We start from the raw sequence: 25949 nt of genomic DNA, 5'->3' as shown, positions 1-25949 counted from the left end.
CATAATGATCATCATTCAAAGATAAGGAAAATATGAGCTCATACTGAGACGTTCGGACAGTCGTTTTTCCCTCGTGCGATCCACGAGTGGAACAGAGGGGGGGAAACATGACTTTGGCGCGAATTGTGCCCTCCGCCACACACTGCTTGATGGCTAGTGGAATATAGATGTAGATGTAGACTATTCATAGGATCTAGGCTCTCACATTTCATTGATTACATGATTGAAACTTGCTGAAAGATGATTCATTACTTATAATGGAACAGTTGTGAAGCTTAGGGGAAAATGTGGTCACAACAGCACTTTTAAGCTGAGATTAATAACAAATGTTCACAAAAACATACAAGTAACAAATTTCAGAGTGTTTTGTGATAAAAAAACACACAGGTTAAAATTAATTTCATTATTTTATAAAAAGGGATAAAGATTTACTTCTAATTCACAGTTTTCAGAAGAAAAAAGATAGAATTAAGTTTGCATACAGATCGCTAGTAAAATCAGAGGATATGCAAATACATCTACATATAAAGAAGAATATGACTGATTTACAACATCCTACTTCTATTTTCTTATTCACTGTTGCCATGATTAGCTCTTAGAATGACAATGTTGCACAGAACAGCTGCAAAAGATGATGACTAAAAATACATGAAGAACTAGACATGACTAACTGCATTCTGAACTATTCATAAATTTATGAATTGAATGCGCTAATTTGTTTTTCTCATCTTCAGTAGTAAAAGTGTATGACACACTCCGGAGCATGGCCTCACACATCCACATTCTTGTTAGGGAGAAAGTTTCAGCTGCGATTCTACATTCTTCAGACAGAGTTGTTGCAAATACTCCTTTGTCATCAGTCTATAAAATAAAAGCAAACGCATCATACCAGTTATACAAAATGCTTAAGAAACTGACTGTACATGCAGTGGTATTGTAGTATTGTAGACCACAATATTAATTTATTAATCAAGCCCTTCTTCTTTACACAACTAAAGCATGCATGACTGTTCAATCATTTTACTTATGTACTTGTTTACCTTTGGTCATAATTTTAAGGATATAATATGCATCTTATCGGTATCAAGGGCATTACAGAAAATAATAATGCCAACACTAATGAAAATTCAATTCAATTCAATTGTTGTTCTTTTTCATTGTTTATCAGGTAACAAAAAATGTTGTTAATCTAGCTGGCAAGCCCTTTCTGACTCTGTCTCGCTCTCCTATCTCACAAGGAAAAGTTCTCAGCTGTGCAGTATGCAAGGTGAATTTTGTGTGTGTGTGTGGGGGGGGGGGGGGGGGGGGTGTTCAGAGAGAGATCATGTTCTGCATTCTGCAGTGGAAGTCATTGAAAATCATCACTCATTTCATATAACAATGACATATGTCAGCAGTCTGTTTACAAGGGACAAGAGGGAGAATAGAGGGAAGGACATAGGGGTAAAAGGAGTACAATACCTGTGGGTAGAATTTAGACCAGATGAATTATGCTGAGCTGTTGAAGTAGGTCATTCATGTAGGATGTGGAAAGACAGTTGATTATTTGTCAAACCCACATACTGTAGAGTGATATATCAATGAGGCTGCTTTCACACATAGCCCTGTCTTTGACAGAACAAGAAATACTTATGAATGGATTGCAGTAAGAGGTTGTCATTACATATACAAGACAAGTCTTGCACCTTCATCATACACATATGAGTAGGATTGGGAGCAGGGAAGGACTAATATATTGTACAAGTTGGGTGGACAACAGTATACTAGAAACAAAGTACTACTTTGGATGATGAAGGAAGGATCTTGGGTGGCTAAACTAAGTGCATTTATGTGACAGAGGAGTGAGGGGGGGGGGGGGGGGAGGGGCAGCAAAACATAGATAAGCTGAAAATGAAAGATACAGAAAACTAAATGCGAGTGAAGAAAGGAATAATTACTGTGAAGAAACACTGAGACCGGAGAAATTAAATTAAGGCCAGGTGGGTGGCAAGGATCAAGGGCATTTTATAGCAGCAGTTCCCACCTGCGGAGATCTGAGCAACTGGTGTCTGATAGAAGAATACAGAGGGCACATATGGTAAAACAGGCACCGAGGTCACAACTGTCATGTTATAGAGCATGCTCTGCAACAGGATATTGAGTGTTGGCATTATACACCTTCTGCTATGTCCATTCACCTTAACTGATAACTCGGTGGCAGTCATGACAATGTAAAAGGTCGAAAAGTGTTTACATAATAGGTAGTATACGACATGTGCCATTTCACAGGTGGTTCTCCCTTTGACAGTATATGTTTTGCCAGTTACAGGGCTGGTATTGATGGTGGTAAGAGGGTGCATAGAGCAAGTCTTACAGCAGGGACAATCACAAGGGTAGGAGCCATAGTGTAGGGAGATGGGTGCAGAAGGAGCTTACGGTCTGACAAGGATATTGTGGAGATTGGGAGGGCAATGAGTAGCTAATCTAGGTGCGGGGGGCAAAATCTGAGACAGAATGGATTTTAAGAAGTCATAGCCATGTTGAAAGTAGCTGATTAATACATTCAAGACCAGTGTAATACTGAGTGACAAGTGATGCACTTCTAAGTTGTGTTTTGGAGGGATCAGTACTAGGATTGGATGTGATGGCCTAGGAAATCTGCTTTATAACTAGGCTGGCGAAGTAATTATGTCCTGTGAATGGTGAGATGAGAATGGTGGTGTACTGCTGTAAAGAGTCTGCATCTGAACAAATATGCTTGCCTCAAATGCCAAGGCTGTGTGCGAGGGATCCTCTGATGTGAAAAGAAGAGCAACTGTCAAAAAGTAACTATGTTGTTTGTTAGTAAATTTAATATCAATGGCAGTGTGTAGCTGACCTTCAGTGAGGATGAGACCAATGTCAAGGAAAGTGGCATGGAATTCAGAACAGGACCATGTGAAATTTATTGGGAGAATGTATTTACAAATTCCAAGAATCTATTTGCAGATTCCGAGAATTTTAACTGGGCAGCCTCACCATGAGTCCACACAGGGCAAAGATGTCATCAATGTATCTAAATCAAAGCAGGGGCTGCAGGCTTGTGGATGCCAGAAAAGCCTCCTCCAAGCAACCCATGAAAAGCTTGGCATAGGAAGGAGCCATCCATGTTCCCATGACCATGCACCTGATCTGTCTGTCTGTCTGTCCCTCATTAAGACAAGCAGGAAGAATGTCACAGGTTTGGAATCAGGTGGGTGCTAACTGATGAAATGTTCAGCAGCAGACTGACCATGTGCATGGGAAAAGTTGGTACAGAGGGAGGTGGCATCAATGGTGACAAGCAAGGTATGTGGTGGGAGTGGGACGGACACAGGTTTCATACAATTGAGGAAATGGTTGGCGTCTTTAATATAGGAAGGAAGTCTTTGTACTATGGCTTGCAGGTGTTGATCAACCAAGTAGATATACGTTCGGTGGGTGCCTTGAAGCCAGCAAATATTGGACAGCCAGGGTGATTGGATCTGTGGACCTTAGGAAGAAAGTAAAAGGTGGTGGTGCGTAGTTTGGCTGAGGTAAGAAGTCCCATAGATTGAAGCGTTAGTCCTTTTGAGGAGCCTGATGTTTTAGAGAAGGACTGTAGGTCAGTTCAAATTACAGGGATGGGACCTTATGGCAGATGCCAAACACAGAAGTGTCAGACAGCTGACATAGACCTTCGCTTACATACTCTCGTTGGTCAAGTACGGCAGTGGTAGACCCCTTGTCCGCTGGGAGGATAATGATGAAGTAATCAGCTTTTAGGGAACAAAGAGCATGGAGTTTTGCAGAGGACAGCTAGAGTCATCTTGTAGGGATCTGAGGAAGGGTTCTAAAGCAATGCTGGATGTGAGGCATTATTGGAAGCCTTGTAAGGGATAATTATGGAGTGGTGGTGGTGAATCAAGTTAGGATCATGATCAGATCCATTGAAGGCAGGCACAATGTTTTGGCAGTAATCCCTGTCAAGCATATTACACTATCTTCCATCTCTAAGCTCTCAGGTTTTCAAATCTCATTCGCTGCAGTCCTTTAACAATCAGTCTTTCATTCTCATCCCGTCCGGTAAGTTTCCCCTGACCTGAGGTTCTGGACAACTTTTCTGAACGCTAACCCTTTTCCTAAACCTCACCAGTCCTATTCCTTTGCCCCTCTTCCTTCCTCTTCATCCCTTCTGCCAGAAGAAGGAGCCACTGGCTCCAAAAGCTTGCAAACTCTAATACCTTCATGGGTGTGTTGTCCTGCCTTCCGTAGAATTTTTATCTCTCCAATTATATTACCTTTTCAAAAACTTATTACTTTTGTTGAAAAAAAAAAGTAGTTTAAGAACTAGTGAAACTGTACTAAAAATGTGCCTGTGTGATAAGCTTTGATCAGCTGTACATGAGTGATTACCTTTCTCTTGCATTGACTTCAAAATCTTCTGAAATGATGGCATTATGACAATTACACTCTGAATCTACCTACAAGCATATCAGATGATGATGATGATGATGATGATGACAATGATAATAATACTTCAATCAGTGTAATTAATTTGTATATGTAAAATAAGGGAAAATCAATTACTTGCCTACAGCAGATCAATGCATGGAGCACAGAAAAACATAACAGAAAACAGCATTAATGCTAGCTTCCTAGCACTAGCTCTTCTGGTAACAACAGCACACACATTCATGGGACCAAGTGCATGAAAGCTATCCTGAATGATGTTTTCTGTTGTGTGTTTCTATGCTCCACACATCAATCTGCTGTACATGAGTGGTAACCTTTCCCTCATTTTACATATTGCTAGAGCCAGGAATTTCCAAGATTGTAATAAATTTTGTTAAATTTCACAATACCTACCGACAGAACAACTGGAATATTCTGTTCCAACAAGGGTCCCAAATGACTTTTCTCATAACCTTCAATGGTTTTAGTTTTCAGGTTTGAAGTAAGACAAACTTCTGTGAAATAAGTAAAAGAGCTCCTAAGATACAGATGATTCATAATGAATACTTTAAATTTATACATGCACAATACATTCACAGTAAGTAAATAAGCACATATGTCTCATTCATGTTTGTCTGTAGGATTTTATTACTTTTATTAATCTGAACATTTTCTTTCATGATCTGAAAGATATTTAAAATTATAACCCGATTTCATACAAATTTCTTTCTACATTATTTATAACCTTGTCTAGAGATGATAACTGTTCCATTGGCTTATTATTTACATACTTTGTCGATGCAAGCCTAATCATGGAGGAATAATAAGGGGAGTTGTCACGATGTCACAAACTCGAAGCCAACATCCGCCACGTTAATTTTGATAAAAAGTGCCAGCTTGCATCATTTACTGGTGTACTAGGAATTCTGATTACAGACTAAAGTGTAACAGAATCAAATTTCATTCATAAGTGGACTCATTCAAGCAATATTTTCTTTTATACCTATGAATTTTAGTTGTGCTAGATACTTTAGCTATAGTGGTTTTATTTCTGTAATTTGACTTTAGATTTCCTATCAATACAACTCAGAGAGCACTCCGACTGAACACTGTGAGGCAGAAATGTTGCAAACCTTCCAGCATTTTCCGGCTACCTCCATAAGCATAATAGTAATATTGGTATCTTGAAACATTCAAATCTTCTGGTAACTGTATAGCAGACAAGCAACTCTGAGTATGAAGCCTGGCACATTGTAGGAACTACTTCAAATATGAATTTTCATAGCATAAATTATTAATGTCAAGGACAGTAGATTTTATTGTAAAATTATTACTGATTTACATGGAGGAACCTTTATAAGTGTTAGAACATGTACAAATGCTTGCTACTACAGAACATTCTAATGTCACATGGAGATGCTGTATCTCACTTAACCACTGTTCATCAACACAAAGAACAGTGTTTTTTTTATCTCTACTAGCAGGAATATAATTATTTTTTATGGATATAATACATACAAATAAAAATTGCCAACCTTACATCCACACCTGCTAAAGATATTCTCATTAAAAAACTTTATTTCAGTTAAGACTATTTTTTTATTTGTAAATGTTTCTGATAAAGAAAGTTGAAATGAATTTTATATTCATCGTTAATCAAAGAAGCACATTCAAGCAAGGAGAAAAAATTCTTAAGTGTCAATTCACGTTTTTTCTTGCGCTTGAATAATGAAATACTGCTGTACAACTGCTACTACTAACTGATAAGAGGAGAAAAATTAAGCTTTTCTCAACATGAATGGATGTGTACCTTACAGGAAACTCTAATGGAAAATGCTGTTATGATGCCAATTCAAAATTCAACCAGTGTAAAGTGCACAAAACATAAGCTTTGGATGGTTTTATGTCAATCATCATCTGTAAGTATGTTTAAGACTTTTCACTACTGGTATAGGACCATGGGTCACTGAGTCATACACCTGGAACCATTAACAAGAAAAACTAATTATTTACAACAATTTGATGCCAGAGATGAATTTTTATGGGAAAAAAAGCCAGCAAAATTTAGTGAATTTCTTTCCGTTTTTTACTTAAAAATGGTTCAAATGGCTCTGAGCACTATGGGACTTAACATCTGAGGTCATCAGTCTCCTAGAACTGAGAACTATTTAAACCTAACTAACCTAAGGACATCACACACATCCATACCCGAGGCAGGATTCGAACCTGCGACCGCAGCGGCCATGCAGTTCCAGACTGTAGTGCCTAGAACCGCTCGGCCACCCCGGCCGGCTTTTTTACTTAATAATGTATTTTTTATTTATTTGTTTTATTACTGTCACCTGTGTCAGCAAATTTTCCTTCTGTACAATGATAAGTCCCAGGCACTTTATGAGGAACTAATAATCTTATCTTTTTTTAGTATAATCAGGGCTTACATTTTCAAACAGTAGTTTCAGAAACTGTGGATTCCTTCCACTAGAGAACAATTTTGGCAATACAGGTATAACATCAGTAATTATCACTGTATGTAGTGGACTAGAGCAGGTGTTGGTGTAACTAAATGAGATTGTAGAAGCATTTTAAAACTTAATTGATTATAGTAGAGTAACATGTATGGATAATAATGATATATTATGATATTTACTATGAAGACTAAATGGTGTTTATTTGTAAAATGATCATGAGTAAGTATCATACAAGTTGCTTAATACCCAAGTATAATTAAGTTCTGTATGGGCAAGACTGCCACCTTCAGTGTGTAATTGTTGACGAAAGGATGGGTATTCCTCGTTTAGCCATGAGAATGTGTGAATGCAATGAGGTTTTAACATGGAAAATAACTGCAATGGACAGTCATTTGATTATTTGTTGCTGCATGTCTGCAGATGGGAAATTATATTTAAGTACAATATTTATTTTTAGGACACAATGTCAGTCACAAAATTACAAACTGTGATCACTAGAAGAGAAAATTACATTTGAAGCACGATATATTCAAACTATGTCAGTGCCAGCATCAAAGTACTGCAGATTGTGTGATGATCCAACTAGCCAGAACTAAATATTTCTATCCAATAATCTACTTTGTGTATTGTGTTTTTCTTATTATAATATTTTAAGTGTCCCTAAATGAATGAACAATGATGTTTCTGCGTGTTCTGCTCTTAACTGTCTGGTACTAGTTATGCAGATTTACTGTGTACTTTATTTATGTGTGTTTATTTACTGGATAAATTTTCTTAGGGACTGTAATAATTTATTTGAAAACCTCAATGTGATGGAGATCTATGAAGAAACAATATATCCAAAAGTTGATCATCCTGTTGTGACACAGCTGGATGAAGGTAACTCATGATCTTTTATTATTATGAACATGAGAACTCTCATGTTGGTTCCGATTCCGATTACAGAAGAGAATTTGGATAAGTGAGGATTTCAAGACAGATCAGATCCCCTGGACACAAGTGCTGAGGAAGTGAGTGCAGAAAAAAACGTTAAGTTGTTTGAGATTATTATTAAACACCAAGTGCTACATTAATATAAAAAATAATGGAGATGCTAAGTCGCAGACAGGCATCAATTTTTAACAAAAGCCTTGTTGGTTGAAAGCTTATTTGTGACAGTCTTTTTGTTGTGCCTATCTACGACTCAGCATATCCACTATATAGTGAGTAGCAACTAAATTTTATACGACATTTCTGAATTTAGAGTTGGTAATTCTAAGTGGCCAGTCACGTCAAAGTATCTTAGTGGATTGGGTTCAGACACAATTGTGATACCGAGTACACTAATCCACCAGTCCATGAAGTAGCAGAGTCACAGGGGAAGCGAGGGAAGAAGGAAGAAACATCCTGTTGATGATGAGGTTATTACAGACAAAACACAAATTCAGATTAAGGAAGGATAAGCAGGGAAATCAGCTTTGGATAATTCAAAGAAACCATCTCCTGTATTTGCCTGAAGAAATTTAGGAGAACCATGGAAAAACTAAATCTGGATGGTGGATGACATATGAACTGCAACCAATCTGAATGCAAGTCCAATGTCTTACGGCTGTGGTACCTCACTCAGCTGAATGTAAGTTCAATGTCTTATGGCTGTGGTACCTCACTCAGTGAAGTAGTGGAAGAGTCACTCATAGTGTTTACCTAGCTTAATCAGTTATTGAAGTACACAATTGTTCTAATAGACACTGGTAAGTTTGGCATCATACCCTCTGCCTATATCTAACAGCTCCAAAGGCTTCAGTTAAGTAGTTCCTTTATTTTTTCAGGCATTTTCCCCTATTGTGAGATTCTACTGCTCATATCACAATCACATGATTATTACTAGAACCACTTTAATTCTTTTATTCCAACTCCTCTTTGTTCTTGATTTGTTATACTCCTAAAATTACGAACATTTTTAAATGATGAAACAGCAGCATAACAGAAATGTACTAGCCAAACTGCTTAAAGCACTCATACTTACCAACAGGGATACCAGATTTGCTTAACATATTCCATAACTTCTCAGATCCACCAAAATTTGGATGAATGCATGTTCCATGGCCAATGCGATGTGGTTTAAATTTTAGAATTTTTTCAACTTCATCCACATTAGGTACCTTGCATAATAAATAAATACATAAATGAAACGACTTCTAAATTCTTTGGAAATGCAGACACACACACACACACACACACACACACACACACACACACACACACACATATGCGCGCGCGCGCCCACACACACACACACACACACACACACACACACACACACACTCTCTCTCTCTCTCTCTCTCTCTCTCTCTAGGGAGAACAGATTACGTAAAATCAGGGGGAAAATAATAAGCAGCTAATTCAGCAACAGCAGTAAAACACTCATAGTTCACATGAAGAAACTATAAACAAAAACATGAGCAATTTTTATGTAAGTCATCATAGAGCTTGAATAGCTATATATTACATTTTCAGTGTGGTATCACTAACTCGGTTTTATAGGAAAGCATACACTGCCTATCTTCAAGTCAAATATTTATATCTGTAAATGAACATTTCTTTAGGATTTTTGTTGCATCAACACCTTGACTTTCAAATCATTTCACTGTGGCAACCAAGACACCTTTGAAACTTCCTGGCAGATTAAAACTGTGTGCCGGATCATGACTAGAAACCTGGGACCTTTGTCTGTCATGGGCAAGTGCTCTGCTGGCTGTGATATCCAAGCACAACTCATGACCTGTCTTCACAGCCTCTTTTTCAACATACATCCCCTCCTACCTTTGGAACTTCACAGAAGTTCAGCTGGATACCTACTGGGACTAGCACTCCTGGAAGAATCGACATAGTGGAAACATGGCTTAGCCACTGCCTGCGGATTGTTTCCAGAATGAATGTTCCCTTTGTAGCGGAGTGTGCACTGATTTGAAACTTCCCAGTAGATTAAAACTGTGTGCTGGACCAGGACTCGAAAATGGGATCTTTGCCTTTTGTGGGCAAGTGCAGCTAGACATGCCTCATAGAGTCACATTTCTGATACTAGGAAGTTGCAACAGCGTTTTCACAGTTCTTGTAGTGACTCTGAAGGTGTAAGTTTTCAAGAAATTTTGATTTCTTCTGCATACTACTGTTGTGAAAAATATCTGTGGGGACTTCACCCATTGGAGGTATGGAATACACCATAAATTACAACCTTTGACATGACTAGCATCTCTGTTCTGCATGGTGTGAGGGCAAGTGTATTCCCTCTGGAGTTTGTTAGTCTGTTGATGACTTCCATGTTGCGTGAATATGTTTCCATTGTACTTGTGATATTAATGAAGTATGTATACCTGTATCCTGCAGCATTAGGGTTACATTCGGTACACTTCCTGCATGAAAGACCTACAATGGTGACGCCAAAAAGTGCAGCTAATTTTGTCTCCAATTTAGAAGTGTACTATGCAACACAGCACTAATACCAACAATGGAACATCTACAAGAACATGATTTTTTCAGGCAAATTCTTCAGAACAGTGACTCCCACAGTGAACTGCACAACATATTTACATCCTCTAATCAACATACAATGGAAGTGAAATGTGAAACTTGTGTTCCGACACATCATGCGGCCAACGCCAGTAATGGTGGACATGGACAATACTTACAACAACAGGACCTACTTGCTGATTTCACATTCAATGAACACAGAGCTACATATCATCAGGATCTCACTCAAACAACAAGTCTGTATAATGGCCACTTGTATGTGTTTGTGGTACAACCATGCCAGTCAAATACATTCGCTGTGCAATATACAGTCCAGCCCGCTCGGCTTTGCAAGGTGTGTTCTGGTTTTCCACCCACATTGTAATTGTACTTAGAGTGCTTGCCTGCCAATCTCGGACTGATTACACCATCATAGTACGAACAAGACTTAAGTGGAGTTCTGTTAAGACCCGGCTCCATATCCAAGCTGTCGGCATTTTAACCAGAATATCCAGCCACCTGGTTTCAGGTTGCTGAGCTCATATTACAAAATCACAGCACTTTGAAAGATACACCTAATTTTCCGGCTTTACTGTGTAACACAGCTAACTGCGCTTACATAATGAGTGAAATCATCCATGTACCACAGACTACAGGAAAATTTGATACCACAAAGACAGCACTACTACAACACCCTGCCAAGACATCAGAACAGCAGTAGTGTCAGGTCATTTATGAAAAACAGACTGGTAGCAGAATACCTTTGCATCTATGGCAGTATCTAAGAGGCTGTTTGTTCTACCATTATTGCAGACAGTACACTTTGTTCCATCTGGTTGCTCAAACTACATCCTCTAATTCAGTCTGCTTTGATTTTGTAGGAGCACAATTCGATGGAGGCTCAATTATTTGTTTGGGTGACAAGCTGTATGTAGTTCCTCAGCTACAACGGGGATCAGAAGCATGGTACAACTATGCACTCCACTTCGAATCAACCGCCATATTCGGGCCACAGCAACTGTTCAAGGATGCCGAGTCCCGAGCGTTCACAGACACACCCAGCAGCACATGACCCGGGTGTGCTGACCTGCAGCCTGCTGCAGTAACCGTGCCTGTGGTAAACGACAGTCCGTGCACCGGCAAGGAGGCATGACCACAAACATGCTGCTCACACACTTGCTTTGGCAAGAAAGCACACAACTGCTTGCAATCATACAACCACCTGAATTGCAGAAGAGGGGACGAGCAGTCAAAACTAGTTTGGCCATGCCTACAGGAGTGGATGCGAGACTGTTTGGACTATGCCTCTAACTGATGCTTTCTTGTAGTCACTGGCTCTGCAGTGGGCACTATACCTGGACAGTCATCTACGACAACAGGCAAGATGTCAGAGACACATCTGTTTGCCATCAATGACAGCCCCATCAGGCAACTGATAACAGCTGAGTAGACAGCGGACCTCGGGCTAGAAGCATATGCACTTGGCACTTTGTCATCACTGACTTGTATGAACCAATGTTGGGGGCAGACTCCCACTGCAAATTCCACTTCTCACTCCCTGTCAGACCTAGCAGCAGGGTTATCATGCCAGACTATTACAGGGGAGTCAGAACTAAGGCATCGACCCCTGCTCCATCTAGAACAAAAACCGGGTGCTCCCTTCAGGACAGTCACCCTTGAACACCCAGGGAACATGACCTCCACACAATGACCTAGATATAAGAAGAGACTAAACAGGAAAGGGTAGGAATGCTGAAAGAAAACTCTGACCTGAAACTTTAATTACATTTGTTACAAACGGAGCTGGACAACATGCAATCTTACCTCGCACCCCTATGACAAGAACAACAACACGGGACAACAAGCACCAACTGACCAACACACACCACACCATATTCACAGGTCAGTATGGTGAACAACCTTCACAGTGTGTACACTACCCCCACATATGCTCCCATAGCCCCACCCTCACTGCACACAAATTACACAGTGGAGAGTGAAACGCAACCAAATAAGAACCATGCCAGGACCATGGATCCAATTTAAAGTGCGGCACCTGGCATGCAACGGACTGCGTGCAACCAAAAATATCACAGAAGAATTGTTACGGGCAGATATACTCAGAGAGAAATATGATCAGAGAATTTTTGGCCACCAATCACTTGGTGCCCAAACAAGACTGATCATACAAACTGTGTGGCGATTACCATTCCTCAAATGCACATGCAATAACTGATCGATACCCCAGTCCAAACATCCAGTATTTTATGCGTGGCTTAGCTGATTTTCTATTTTCAGCGTCATAGACTGCAAAAAGTGTATCTCCAGATCCCTACGGTGAGTGACAATGTACCAAAAACTGTAGTAATAACACTGTTCCGGTCGTGTGATTTTTTATTTGTGCCATACAGCTTAAAAATGCAGTCATTTTACTGACAAAATAATGTTAAGATTCTCTTTCTGTTTTTCACATTTAGATGACATTTTGGTTTTTCCACCTTCACAACAAAAACATGAGTAGCACCTCTGCATCATTTTTGAAACACTCAAACACTATGGTGTAGTGACAAATGATGAGGAATGTCAACTTGGCCAAGCATAATTAATTCCTCAGCCACTTCATCAGCCAATCCATGGTTTGACATATGCCAGAATGAACTGAACTAATACAATCACTTGCTTGACTGACCAACTATAAGAAATTACAGAGGTTTCTCAGAGCAATAAATTTCTATAGAAGTCCTCTGCCACAAGCTGTGGCAATGCAGGTCCCGCTCACAGATATGCTTGCAGGTAAAAACAAATGTGACAAGCAGCCTCTGACATGGACAAAGGAAATGCAACAGGCGTTTGAAAGTATCAAACTCTCCCCAAACAGGCCTTCACACTGGCTCACCCCTTCACAAACACCCTCTTGTCTGCCACAGTTGATGCCAGTGAGATAGCAATTGGGGCACTCCCCAACAACTTGACAATGGGGAACAGCAACTACTGTGTATCCTTTTACGAATTACTCTTTCATAATGCAAATAGTCCACCTTCAACCGCAACCTGCTAGGCATGTAAAAGGCAGTTGTGGCATTTCAAAGCACATGTAGAAGGCAGGGCACAATTTATACTGACCGTCAACACCTCGCAAAAGCTATACATAACCTGGGTACAGATTGCCCTCTGAGACGTTTCCACCACATCGGCTATGTCGGTCAGTTTACTGCCAATGTCCAACACACCAAGAGTACTGACAACATAGTGGTGGACTACCTGTAACATATCAATATGCTACCTATGAGCATTAACTACAAAGAGCTTGCCTTGGCAGATCCACAAATCTGCAAGCTTCTGAGGGATGAACTGGCTGGCCTGAAATTTGAAAGCCCCACTCTTCCCGGTTCTGACAAACAAATCTGGTGCAATGTGTTGTAAGGTAGAATCCACCCTACAGTTCCACTTCTGGTGCAGAAATGTGCCTTCAACAGCCTCCACCGCTTGTCACTCCTGGCGGTACAACCTTCTACCGAGCTAGTCACCAAATGTTTTGTCTGGGCAGATGTGAAACAAAATTGCAGACAGTGGACACAGGCTTGCAAAGCATGCCAATGCTGCAAAAATAAGGACACAGTCGGTCTGCTGCCGGTGGCCATTGGCGACAGATACTAGTTTTATGCGACTGACCACATTATCAAGTAGGTCAAGGCCCTGTCCCCACTGGCTATTACTCTAAAGATCACAGCAAGGATATTCGTGCAATACGGATTTCGCAATACACATGTCAGGCTGCCATCACCTTAGACCAGTGTTGCTAGTCGGCCTCATCCGTGGAGCTTCACAACCTATGTGGTGTTAAACATTACCACACCACTGCCTACCTCCCACAGAGAAGCAAACTGGTAGAGTGATGGCACCACACTGAGTGACTGAAAAGTCACATCTTGCGCATTAGAATACAATCGCGACAGCCTCACGGACGTGCCGAGATCTTCGCATGTGAGGCCCTAGTGAATTTTGAGTTCATCGTGCTTCACAATGACACTGCAAGGGCATCCCACCAGCCCCTCGAGGTCCTGCGGAGAGGAGAAACCACCTTTGACATACTTCCTCGCAAAAAACCCACAACATTGCACATACTCAAACCCGCCCGGGTCCTACACGATGCTACCTACGCTCAGGACACTCACACTTCATCATCTATTGCTGACACATGGCAGCAAATTGACATCTGCACCAACCAAAGTTGCTGCAATGACACCTTTGGCCCATTCTTCTCACATCCCTCTGGACGCCACTTCGCAATCCTGTCGACCAGCACCTCACCTCGACGATTACACCCTTGACTATAAGAAAATGATATGCCTCCTCCCCCTGATGCTCGACACTATGAGTGGGGATGCTACATGGTGACTTAACCTGTAGGAGATGTGGAATATGTCATAAACTACAATCTCTGACACTACCAACATCTTTGTTCTTCTACAAGGTCCAAGGGCAAGTGTACTCCCCATGGAGTTAGTTATGATACTAATAAAGCAAAGCACATATAACTGTATCCTACAGTATTAAGAATTCATTCAGTACACTTCCCGCACGGAAGACCTACACATCTACATACTCACATTACCTAAAATAAGGGAAAGACAACCTCTCACCTATAGCAGATTAACACATGAAACCCAGACGTAAGACAGGAAACAGCACACACTGTAGTAGGATGGCCGGAGTGGGTGACGTGGTCGGGGTTGTAGGGCATGGCTGGGTACAAGAAGGTGGCTGTTCTTAGCAATCTTCCTCTTTATTGTTGATTCTCCCAAGGCATTTTCTGGTAGCTCAGCCCCACTGCTCGTGTCATGGTGGAGACGTGCTGATGCACGCTGTCCGGGGAACGCAGTGCCGCACTCGGTCAGTGGCTGCGCAGGCGGTAGGATGTTAGCAGCACGAGGCGCGGCCCATCTTGCAGACGCGGCAGCTCGTGATGACACCGGGAGTCGCCGATGCAGCAGAGGGCAACGCCCCCCGCCGACCGGTCCTCGGAGACATGCGTCACGGGTGATGACGACGTAACAGCGACCAAACGCCCAGTTTGTTGAACCGAATGCCGATGCCCACCTCTCATGCCCTTAAATAGTGCAGATCTCTGCTGAATCCGCCGGTTACGCAGCGGTGTTTTTATTAGAAAGTTCTCGATGAGTTGGCTAACACAACCGCGCCACACGTGGCCCGCACCTGCGTAATTCTGCTAACGCTGCGTTCTGATGGCTGCCGCGCACGTACACATATACCGATGCTCGTTGAAAAACTGTGTCACCTGCATAACGTGCTGGCCAGCCTTCGTCCGCCGTTTGCCGTGAGGCTGGCGCATCATGCACTGGAACACACTAAATCTCAATTTCGCACTGTATTTCCTAAAGATAACCCCTTGTCCTCTACAATTCCTCCCTTGTACGAAAAGAATTCATCCCTGAATTCAACCAAAAAGTCAAAACAACTACAGTTCACTTCACAAACACCACAAAATGTGATTGATTTACTATTTACACTGTGTTCATTCACTTCAATCCTCAGTCTAATCTTTGCCCATAAACATTACTCAGTGTTCTGCTGCAGTGCCTCACAACTGTTCAGTGATTTTGTCTGGACCCTTACGTTAAAGGTTGGAAGGGGGTGGGATTTGGGCTACCTTCCTCTTGAGCCGATAGTACACTAATCCTACGACAAAGATAAAAATACAGGTGGCGGTGGTTGATGATTCAGTAACTAGTAAGCGTTGCTTATGCTCATTACGGTACTCATGCACTCGTTGAAAAAGATGTTCCATAGTTACACGTCCATCCTGAGCTGATAGCATCCAGTCCAAAGAGGCGAGCAAAGTCGGGTCTAATGTGCTATTCAAAACAGTGAGATTTTCTTTCATGATGAATTGCACCGGTTGGTCGGGTACATAGATCAATGAGCGTGTTATGTTCATGATTGTAGCTCCAGTAATCACGGCTGGTAAACGGAAAGTTGGCCCTGAAATGTCACACTGTGTGCCATTAATTAACAGTCCCTGCCCCTGCAGTTCTATTCTTTGCATACTCCCTTGCTTACCCTCCTCGTAACAAACGCAAATAACAACTGTATTTTCCATTACTGAATATACCCAATGTGGACCCACTTGCTGAAAGAACTGCTCCGTGCCTTCTATAATTTCCTTAGGGCACTCCGCAACTGGTTCTTGAGAGCGGAATAGAAAATACTCACAAGATTTGGGAACAGTGTGTAACAATTTCACGGGGCAGATGGTAACTGGACCTGTTCGACAACGCAGCAAGTCTTGTGCAGTGAGGAACGCATGAGCTTGTCTGTTACGTGCCACTAACAGTATTTCACATACGGTTAATTGTACGAATTTCTGCAAAATTTCCCACTTCACTGGATACGTATGCAAGGTGTAACATTCAAATTTACAATCCTTACATGTTAATGGTATTATGATATGAATTCTCAGCAGGGTGCCTGTCCGCACACTGGTAACAGTGGCCATTTTGTAGTACAGAGATAAGTGTTCGTCTGTTAATGTCATCAGTAGCTCCAAGGATGTGGGCAATTCCGATTGAACTTTCCGTAATCCTTCCCGAAGTTGTTCCATAAGTAACAGTACCAGGGTTAGGTGCCCGCATTGCGTGCAAAAGCTGATTGTGGTAGCCGCTATTACCCCTGTGTGTCATTAAACCTTGAATGATTAGCCACCATGGAATGAAGTTCATTAAATGTATCCTCTAATTTACAGGTTTCGTCTTCAACCGCCCAAATATTACAGTCCACCCTTAAGGTCCATTGATGTCCGGACATAATTACGTCCGCTTGTCGTGAGAACAAAATACCACTTGATATAGGATGTACCTTCAAGGCTTCAGCTAAGTTGCAACAGCAAAACAGAATAACTATACTGAGAGATAGTGTACACCTTCCCTCTTCCCTCTTCAGCGCAACCCATGATGCTGGAACTGCTGGTCTTACCAGAACGTCACACCTTCTCAGAAACAAAAGAAAAACAACTCACATTAGCTCTTCCTTTTTACGCATGGCCTAAGAGCATAATATCATGTCTGATCACTTCCACAATTAACTTGGTTCTCTTGTTCATCTACTCCTTTCTTATTCTTTTTCTTAGATTCATTTTTCTCTCCACGAGAAGTTACTGCAGAAAATGAAGGAAGTTCCTCAAAATTCCCCTTGAAAGGCCTAATTCAGCTTACACGCACAATAGTAGGGCAAGTTGGAAGCTGTAATTTTACATTCACTGGGGATGTCATCTCGATCACCTGGAAAGGACCTTGATAATGGGATACAAATTTTTTCATTTTGCCTTTTGGCACATACGGATTAGTCATCATCACCCATTGTCCTACATGATATTTGCGTAAAGCCACCTTTCTATTGTGAACTTTGTCCTGTCTCTCTAACACTTTAGTGTTCATTTTTTTCACCTGCTGCCAGATTGTTTTCAACTTTGTGGATAAATCCTTAACAGCCAAAATATCGGTTCCTGGTGGGGTCTTGAGCAATTCAAATGGAGATGGCATCTTACGACCGAACAGTACTTCATACGGAGACAATCCTGTACTTTCATGCACTTTTGAGTTATACGCCGTGGTTACAAATGCCAATAGGGTACCCCTATTGCTGTGTTGAGAATTTACATAATAACTTAACATCTTAGCTATTGTATGATGAACTCTCTCCTTACGACCACTAGCCTGCGGGTGTAATGCACTTGTTCTCAATTTCTTTACATGCAACAAATTGCATTACTGTTTCATCAAATCGGACATAAAGTTTGAACTTTGATCTGTAATTATGGTTTCAGGTGTTCCGAATTTCAATATCCATTGATGTACCATGGCGTGAGCCACTGTTTTGGCTCGCTGGTCTGGAATAGCTGTCATAGACACACAGCGCAAAAAATGATCTATTATTGTTAAAACACAGTGATTACCTGCTGGTGTTTGCACAAACGGTCCTAAGACGTCTACGCCAAGTAATTGGAGAGGTCTACCCACTTCCGGTAGTTGTTGCAACACAATTTTCTGATGATTCAATTCCGCCCGTTGAGCACACAGAATGCAATTTTTTACGTACTAATCGACATCTTGCCTATGCGTTGATCACCAATAACTCAGTGCTACCCTCCTTTCCATTGCTCTTCGATCTGAATGACCAGAAAACATTGAATCATGTGCTTGCCTTAAAATTTCACTTCGCAATTTTTCTGGTACGACTATGCGTGGACTGTTCCTAGTTTTATGGTACAATATCCCGTCTTCCATAACAAACTTTTGCTGCGAGGTAAATCATTGACAATCTGTGTCAGCTGTTTGTGCCTCCACCCATTCATTCTCATTTATTCCTGTGCATTCCATGGCGCATATTTTACGACTCAGATCATCCGCGTTTCCGTGCGATTTACCTGGTCAATGAATCACTTCAAAATTGTACTCACTAAGACGCAAAGCCCACTTACTTAATCTACTCATTGGGTCTTTAAGCCCTAACAACCACTTAAGTGCTGCATGGTCAGTAATCACCTTGAAACGTCATCCATACAAATAACACCGGAAAGAGGTTATTCCGAAAATTAATGCCAATAGATCCTCCTCGGTTGCTGAGTAATTTTTTTCTGCATTGTTTAGCTGTCTGGAAGCATATGCTATTGGGTGTTCCTGCCCATCTATTTCCTGAGATAATACATTGCCCAAAGCAAAATTGCTAGAGTCACAAGATAATATAAACTGCTTACTAAAATCTGGAGAAGCCAAAACCGGACTAGATGTTAACAAATTTTTTAACTTTTGAAAAGCCTCTTCGCATTCTGCTGACCAGTGAAATTTTGCTCCCTTCTTCAACAACTGTGTGATGGGCCTTGCAATTTCCGCAAATTTTGGAGTATACCTCCTGCAAAAATTGGCGAGAGCTAAATAAGACTGCAACTCTTTTACTTTTGTAGGTGTTGAAAAATTCATTACCGCCTCTACAAGTTTTGGATCCGTGACGACACCCTCCTGTCCTATAATATGACCTAAATAACGGACTTCTTGCAACATAAAATGACATTTTTCCATAAGAAGAGTTAACCGCACTGCTTTCAGACTATCGAAAACTTCGTGCAAACGACGCACATGTCCTTGCACGTCCTTTGAGAAAACAATTATGTCGTCCAAATATACCATACACTGATTAGGTTTCAGCCCTCGTAACATGCTATCTAGTAACCGTTGGAAGGTTGCCGGAGCATTTTTGAGTACAAAAGGCATTCGCTGATACTGAAAATGACCTGTAGGTGTTGAAAAAGCTGTCTTCAGTCGGTCTTCCGGGGGGATCTCCAACTGGTGGTACCCATTTCGAAGATCCAACGTCGTGAAGTACCGAAACTGACCCAAATTATCCAGAGTTTCAGTGATATTAGGCATTGGGTATGCATCCGATACAGTTTTTTAATTCAGGAAACGATAATCACAACAAAAACGATATGTCTTGCCCCCATCAGGTGATTTTCTACCCACTATTACAACAGGAGCGGAACAGGGACTACTACTGGTTTCTGTTATCCCATCCCTAAGCTGTTGATTAATAAATTCTTCCACGACAGGCTGTAAAATTTTTGGAACACGATACGAACGTTTATACACCGGTGCTTCATTCCCAGTGGGGATGTAATGCTGAACTAACGGTGTGGCGGGCAGTGGACCATGAGAATTAAATAACTCTTTATATTCCGTCAAAAGGTTCTCCATGACTTCTCTGTCTTGCCCTTCTAAATGTGCAACTTTACCCTTCAGTGCAGACCAGCTGACAGACTCTCCCGGCATTGTGTAATCTGCTGTGAAATCCTTATCCAGTTCATCTTCCCCTATTATCTCCAGATTTGCTATCACGGTACCCCATGCTAACTGCACCTCTTCAAGGCCAAAATTATCATTACTGACAGGCAGAAACTTTTTTCCTTCTATCTCCCACACGTAGGACATGCTATGGCACGTAAAACACTTCATTTAATCCAGTGGCTCATTCTCAGACAAAGGTTCAACGACACACAACGAATTTACCGGCACGCTAGCTCCAACATCTGCCCAGATTATTTTCCCTGTACCCTTCAGTATAGTATCCTGCGAGTGAGCCCTAAGGGACCTTGTACGCAATTTAGGTGGCCCACCCGACATCTGGGCATTTCCTTGCGACAGTAATGGTTTTCTGGCCGCAGAACCTAGGTGAAATTGTATTCCGTCCAGTTCTACTGTATGCCGTTCCAGGTTAACTTTTGCGTGATGCGCAACCAAGAAATCCAGTCCGAGTATGACATCATAGCTGCTGCCAACAACTGGAAGAACTTCTACCTTCACCTGGAAGTTCCTCATTTCCACTCGGAAGTTTAACACCGCTGAACCAAGTGACTTCACCTGTCCCCACCCACGCCACTTAACGCCCAGCGTGGTGGTTTTAATTCTACTTTACTGTGTACATTTCTACTCGCCACAGATATCTGAGACCCAGTATCCAATAAAAATTTGCACGGTCTGCCCCTCACCAAGCTGGTCAGAAAATAGTCTGCCACTGATTCTGCACTAGCATTAATCCTTACCAGGGGTGTTGCACAGTGGACACACCACCCCCTGCCCCATTTAACTGAGGGGGGTGAGGCCCACCTTGCAGGTTCCTATCATGTTTTTGCCAGGATCCATTGCAATTAAGCTCCATATGACTCCAACGTCTGCATTTCCTGCACTGCACTTCCTTGCAATCACGTCTAATGTGTCCCATCCGACCACATCTGAAACATTTTATTTCTGCATTAAATACTGCTTTCCTGTCCCGCGTCTTTGTTACTGCTTCAACTTCCTCTAACGCCACAGCGATTCCAACTGCCTCATTGAGAGTCTTATGGAATTCCATCCTAATCTAGTGGGAGGTTTCGGGTTGTATTCCCCACAAAAATGCGTCTAGTGCCCTCTGCTCAGCTTCCTGCAGAATGGCTTCATTAACCCTATCGGAATCCGTTAGCTCATAGGTATTAACATTAATTTTTCGAATTCGATCTACAAAAGCTTCTATTGATTGCCCATTCCTTTGATACATTCTATTCAATTGTTCCCGCTAATATCTAGACGCATTTTTCCTCCGATATCTTTCCAGCAACCCTCTTTTGAATACTTCAAATGTCCGAGCATCCCTTAATTCTTCATGGTATGTAACTTACGCTCTGGCATCATCAGTTACTTTCAACTTAGCCACATGCAAAAGTGTTTCTGCACCCCAATTTCCCAATTTAGCGGCCGTGCCAAGGTTCTCAAAAAAAAAAAAAAAAAATAAATAAATAAATAAATAAAATTAAAAAAAATAAAAAAATAAAAAAAAAAATCATAACATCCTCCCCAGCTTTTCCCAAGAAAGAGGTGACCAAAGACGCAGCATTAGTGTCAAGAATTACTGCATTAACAGGAAACCATTCTTTGCTTGCTTCTTTAGACCGAGCAAGCTCTATCTCTAATTCCAACACTCGCTCAAGTAGCTGCTGAATAGCCACCTCGGCTGACACAGACTGCTCCATCACTACCAACTATCGAATCAAGACTACAGTAAGCCCAGAAAGAAGAACAGGAAGGAAGCCACATATCCTCGTCGATTACCAGGCACAATTTCCTCCAAATCCAGGGAGAAGACCACTATTGTCACCAATTGTAACAGGAGTGTGTGATGCGCAGGTTGCCCGACTGACACCACTTGTAATAGGATGGCCGGAGTGGGTGACGTGGTCGGGGTTGTAAGGTGTGGCTGGGTAGAAGAAGGTGGCTGTTTTCAGCAATCTTCCTCTTTATTGTTGGTTCTCCCAAGTCATTTTCTGGTAGCTCAGCCCCACTGCTCATGTCATGGTGGAGACGTGCTGATGCATGCTGTCCGGGGAACGTGGTGCCGCGCTCGGTCAGTGGCTGAGCAGGCGGTAGGATGTTAGCAGCACGAGGCGCAGCCCAGCTTGCAGATGCGGCAGCTCGTGACGACACCGGGAGTCGCCGATGCAGCAGCGGGCAACGCCCCACGCTGACCGGTCCTCGGAGACAGCGTCACGGGTGATGACGTGACAGCGACCGAATGCCCAGTCGGTCGAACCGAATGCCGATGCCCACCTCTCATGCCCTTAAATAGTGCAGATCGCTGCTGAATCCGCCGGTTACGCGGCGGCGTGTTTATTAGAAGGTTCTCGATGAGTTGGCTAACACAACCGCGCCACATGCGGCCCGCACCTGCGTAATTCTGCTAACGCTGCGTTCTGATGGCTGCCGCGCATGTACAAACATACCTATGCTCGTTGCAAAACTGTGTCACCTGCATAATGCACCGGCCAGCCTTCGTCCGCCGTTTGCCGTGAGGCTGGCGCATCGTGCACTGAAATACACTACACTACACCCCCCCCCTCCCCCCCCCCCCACACACACACACACACACATGGCCACAGCAATACTAATTTACTAATTACTGATGCTTGACTATTGAAAGCATTTGCTTGAGCTGATGGAGGCGGGTAGGAAACAGGGAAGGACGAAAGGAGGGTGTAGCAGAAAAGAGGCAGGTCTTTGGACAGATGACTCCACAGCTGCACAACAAGATGGAAAGAGTACAGAGGACAAAGCAAAAAGAGATTTAGGAAGTGGGAGGTAGACATGGGGGGATAGGGAGGGAGAAAAAGAAAGGGGAGAAAAAGGAAAGAAAGATGAAGATGGAGAAGGTTGAAAGGGGAGGGGAAGGGAAAGGGAGGGGGGGGGGGAGGAGGAGGAGGAGGAGGAGGAGAGTCAGTAGGGGGATGGATGGAGAGAGGGGGGGAGAAAGAGGGAGGGGGGATGGCCACTTGGGTGGGAGGGTGGGGGGGGAGAGAGAGAGAGAGAGAGAGAGAGAGAGAGAGAGAGAGAGAGAGAGAGAGAGAGAGAGAGATAAGTACAGCGTGTCCCAAAAAGAATGACCTGATTTTAACTTGTAATAACATTGAGGCAAATGTCACTAGGTAACTGAAACAGCACTAGATGTAATGGGCATGGTCTAGAGTTTCAGAAAAAAATCCGCTAGATGTCACTATGAGCGCTGACCTGGAGAGTGCAGCCAGTCTCGTGAAATATGGCATCTGCGCAACACAAGGTGTATTGTGTTATTGAATTTAGTCGTACTCAATCAGTGATTGCAGTTCAGCGTGCATTTCATATTCAATTTCGTGCTGAACCACCATCACCAAAGAACATTCAACGGTGGTATAAACAGTTTGAAGAAACAGCGTGCCTCTATAAAGCTAAAACTCCTGGCCAGCCATGCATTCCTGAGCAAACAGTGGAACAAATCCAATGAGCATTGGAGTGGAGCCCCCGCAAGTCTATACGTCATGCTAGCCGAGAACTTGCGTTACCGCACGTGACAGTGTGGCGTATGTTACAGTGTCGTTTAGCCCTTAAAACCATACTGATTACAACTGATACAAGCTCTTCAAGATACTGACAAAGTGAAATGCATGGACTTTAGCAATGCTATTCTAGAAGACATGGAAGATGACACTTTTATGTTATGGTTGATATTCAACGATGAGGCAACTTTCCATACTAGCGGTAAGGTTCACCGTCATAATGTGCATATATGGGGGCTCGAAAATCCTCATGAAACAATTGAACACAAATGTGATTCACCAAAAGTGAATGTTTTTTGTGCTGTTTCGCAAAGCAAGATTTATTGACCCTACTTTTTTTTAGGAAGAAACTGTAACTTGAATCATATCTTGCAATGCTACGGAACTGGTTATTCCCACAACTTGACTCTGACAATTTCATCTATCAGCAAGATGGAGTACCACCGCACTGGCACAACGTGTGCAGTTTCCTCAATGCCAATATGCCTCAACGTTGGATAGGGCGTACAGGAATGCATGACCAGGCTTTACACTCTTGGCCTCCTAGGTCCCCTGACTTAACACCATGTGATTTCTTCCTGTGGGGATATGTTAAACAATGTGTTTACATTCCTCCCTTATCTCATGACATTGATGAACTAAAAACCAGAATATCAGCTGCTGTAGCTTCAGTGACAGAAGACACCTTACGCTCAGTTTGGGATGAATTCGGCTATCGGCTAGATGTCATCCGTGCAGCCAATGGAGGACATATTGAACATTTATGATGGATTTTTATAAACTTCTGTCTTTTCTGAGTAATTTAGTATGCAATTTGTTGGTGTTAAGCCCTTCTTCCTAATAAATAATTCTATTTAAAATTGGGTCATTCCTTTAGGGAAACCCTGTAATAGGACAAGGCAGTGCACAATGTGCATGGAGTGGAAGCGATGTGAACAAAAGAGAGAAGAGAAAAACTAAGGTGAGGTAACGGGAACAGCTTAACACAAGTTTAGGCCAGAGGGAATGCGAGAGCACAGGACATGTTGGAGACACAATGACCATCTGTGTAGTTTAAATAAGCATGTGCTGGAAGGGAGTATCTGAATGGCTCATGTGATGGAGCAGATGTTGAAGATGATGATGATGTTTGGTTTGTGGGGCACTCAACTGCGCAGTTATCAGCGCCCATACAGATTCCCAACCTTTGCTCAGCCCAATCTTGCCACTTTTTATGAACGATGATGAAATGATGAGGACAACACAAACACCCAGTCATCTCGAAGCAGGTGAAAATCCCTGACCCCGCCGGGTATCAAACCCAGGACCCCGTGCTCGGGAAGCAAGAACGCGACCGCGAGACCACAAGTTGCAGACCAGATGTTGAAGTCATATATGTTCTGGTGTGCAGCATACTCGGCAACTGGATAGTCAAGTTTCTGGTTTGCCAGTCTGGTGGTGGCCATCCATGCAAGTATGTAATTGGTTTCTTGTCATGCACACACAGAACATTGCACAGTAATTGCAGCATAGCTGATGTATAACTTGGTTGCTTTCACATTTGTCTCTGCCTTTTATTGGGCGGGAAATCCCTGTGACTGGACTGCAGCAGGAGGTGCTGGTGGGCGTGTGGAACACCACTGGAATGTAAAACCATGAACTCTTGAAGAGCTCACGGATGCCTTCCACAATCTACACAACAACACTGAGTTGTGTATGCTTGTGGGTCAGAGTGTGCCAGGCACATTTCAGTGGTGTATCAACAACAAGGAAGACAATTTGAATATAAAAAGAGGAGATGTATACTGTAATTTGTTGGTAGGCTTGTACCACGTTCAGATTATTAAAAATTAACGTAAGTTAAGTAAGTGTGTAGTGACTTTTGCACCACCCTTTGTAAGTGGGACTCAATATTTATAGGTAATTCATTTGAAAAACACTACTGAAATTAAGTAACTATTTATGCTGAACGATCATCCCAGAACCTGAAGCATAGCACCCAGACCAATTTGCAGGCTGCCATCTGACAGCTTCCATGGGGGCAACAAAAATATGATTTTCAATATTTTGCGTAATTATTGATGGAATTTAAAATACTTGAAATTCTGTCATAATCCACTCATTAAGAGGTATAATCTTATATTAAATAGTTAACACCATAAAGTGGGTAT

At 42.2% G+C, this 25949-nt stretch overlaps 1 protein-coding gene across 2 annotated transcripts in view; it reads right to left on the bottom strand.

Moving 5' to 3' along the window:
- Window positions 1–412: 412 nt before the first annotated feature.
- Window positions 413–25949, bottom strand: part of LOC124615608 (adenosine deaminase-like protein) — an 85011-nt gene continuing 59474 nt past the window's right edge. For both annotated transcript variants that reach the window (XM_047143604.1, XM_047143603.1), the window contains 3 exons: window positions 8905–9040; window positions 4846–4946; window positions 413–861 (listed from right to left, as the gene is read on the bottom strand). In XM_047143604.1, coding sequence (XP_046999560.1) covers window positions 667–861; window positions 4846–4946; window positions 8905–9040 — 432 coding nt within the window. In that variant the 3' untranslated portion in view covers window positions 413–666. The remainder of the gene's footprint in view (window positions 862–4845; window positions 4947–8904; window positions 9041–25949) is intronic.

Source organism: Schistocerca americana, chromosome 5, assembly GCF_021461395.2.
Source record: "Schistocerca americana isolate TAMUIC-IGC-003095 chromosome 5, iqSchAmer2.1, whole genome shotgun sequence".
Classification (NCBI taxonomy): domain Eukaryota; kingdom Metazoa; phylum Arthropoda; class Insecta; order Orthoptera; family Acrididae; genus Schistocerca; species Schistocerca americana.
Note: the sequence above shows the minus strand (reverse complement) of the source record. Positions and strands in the feature narration are given on the sequence as shown.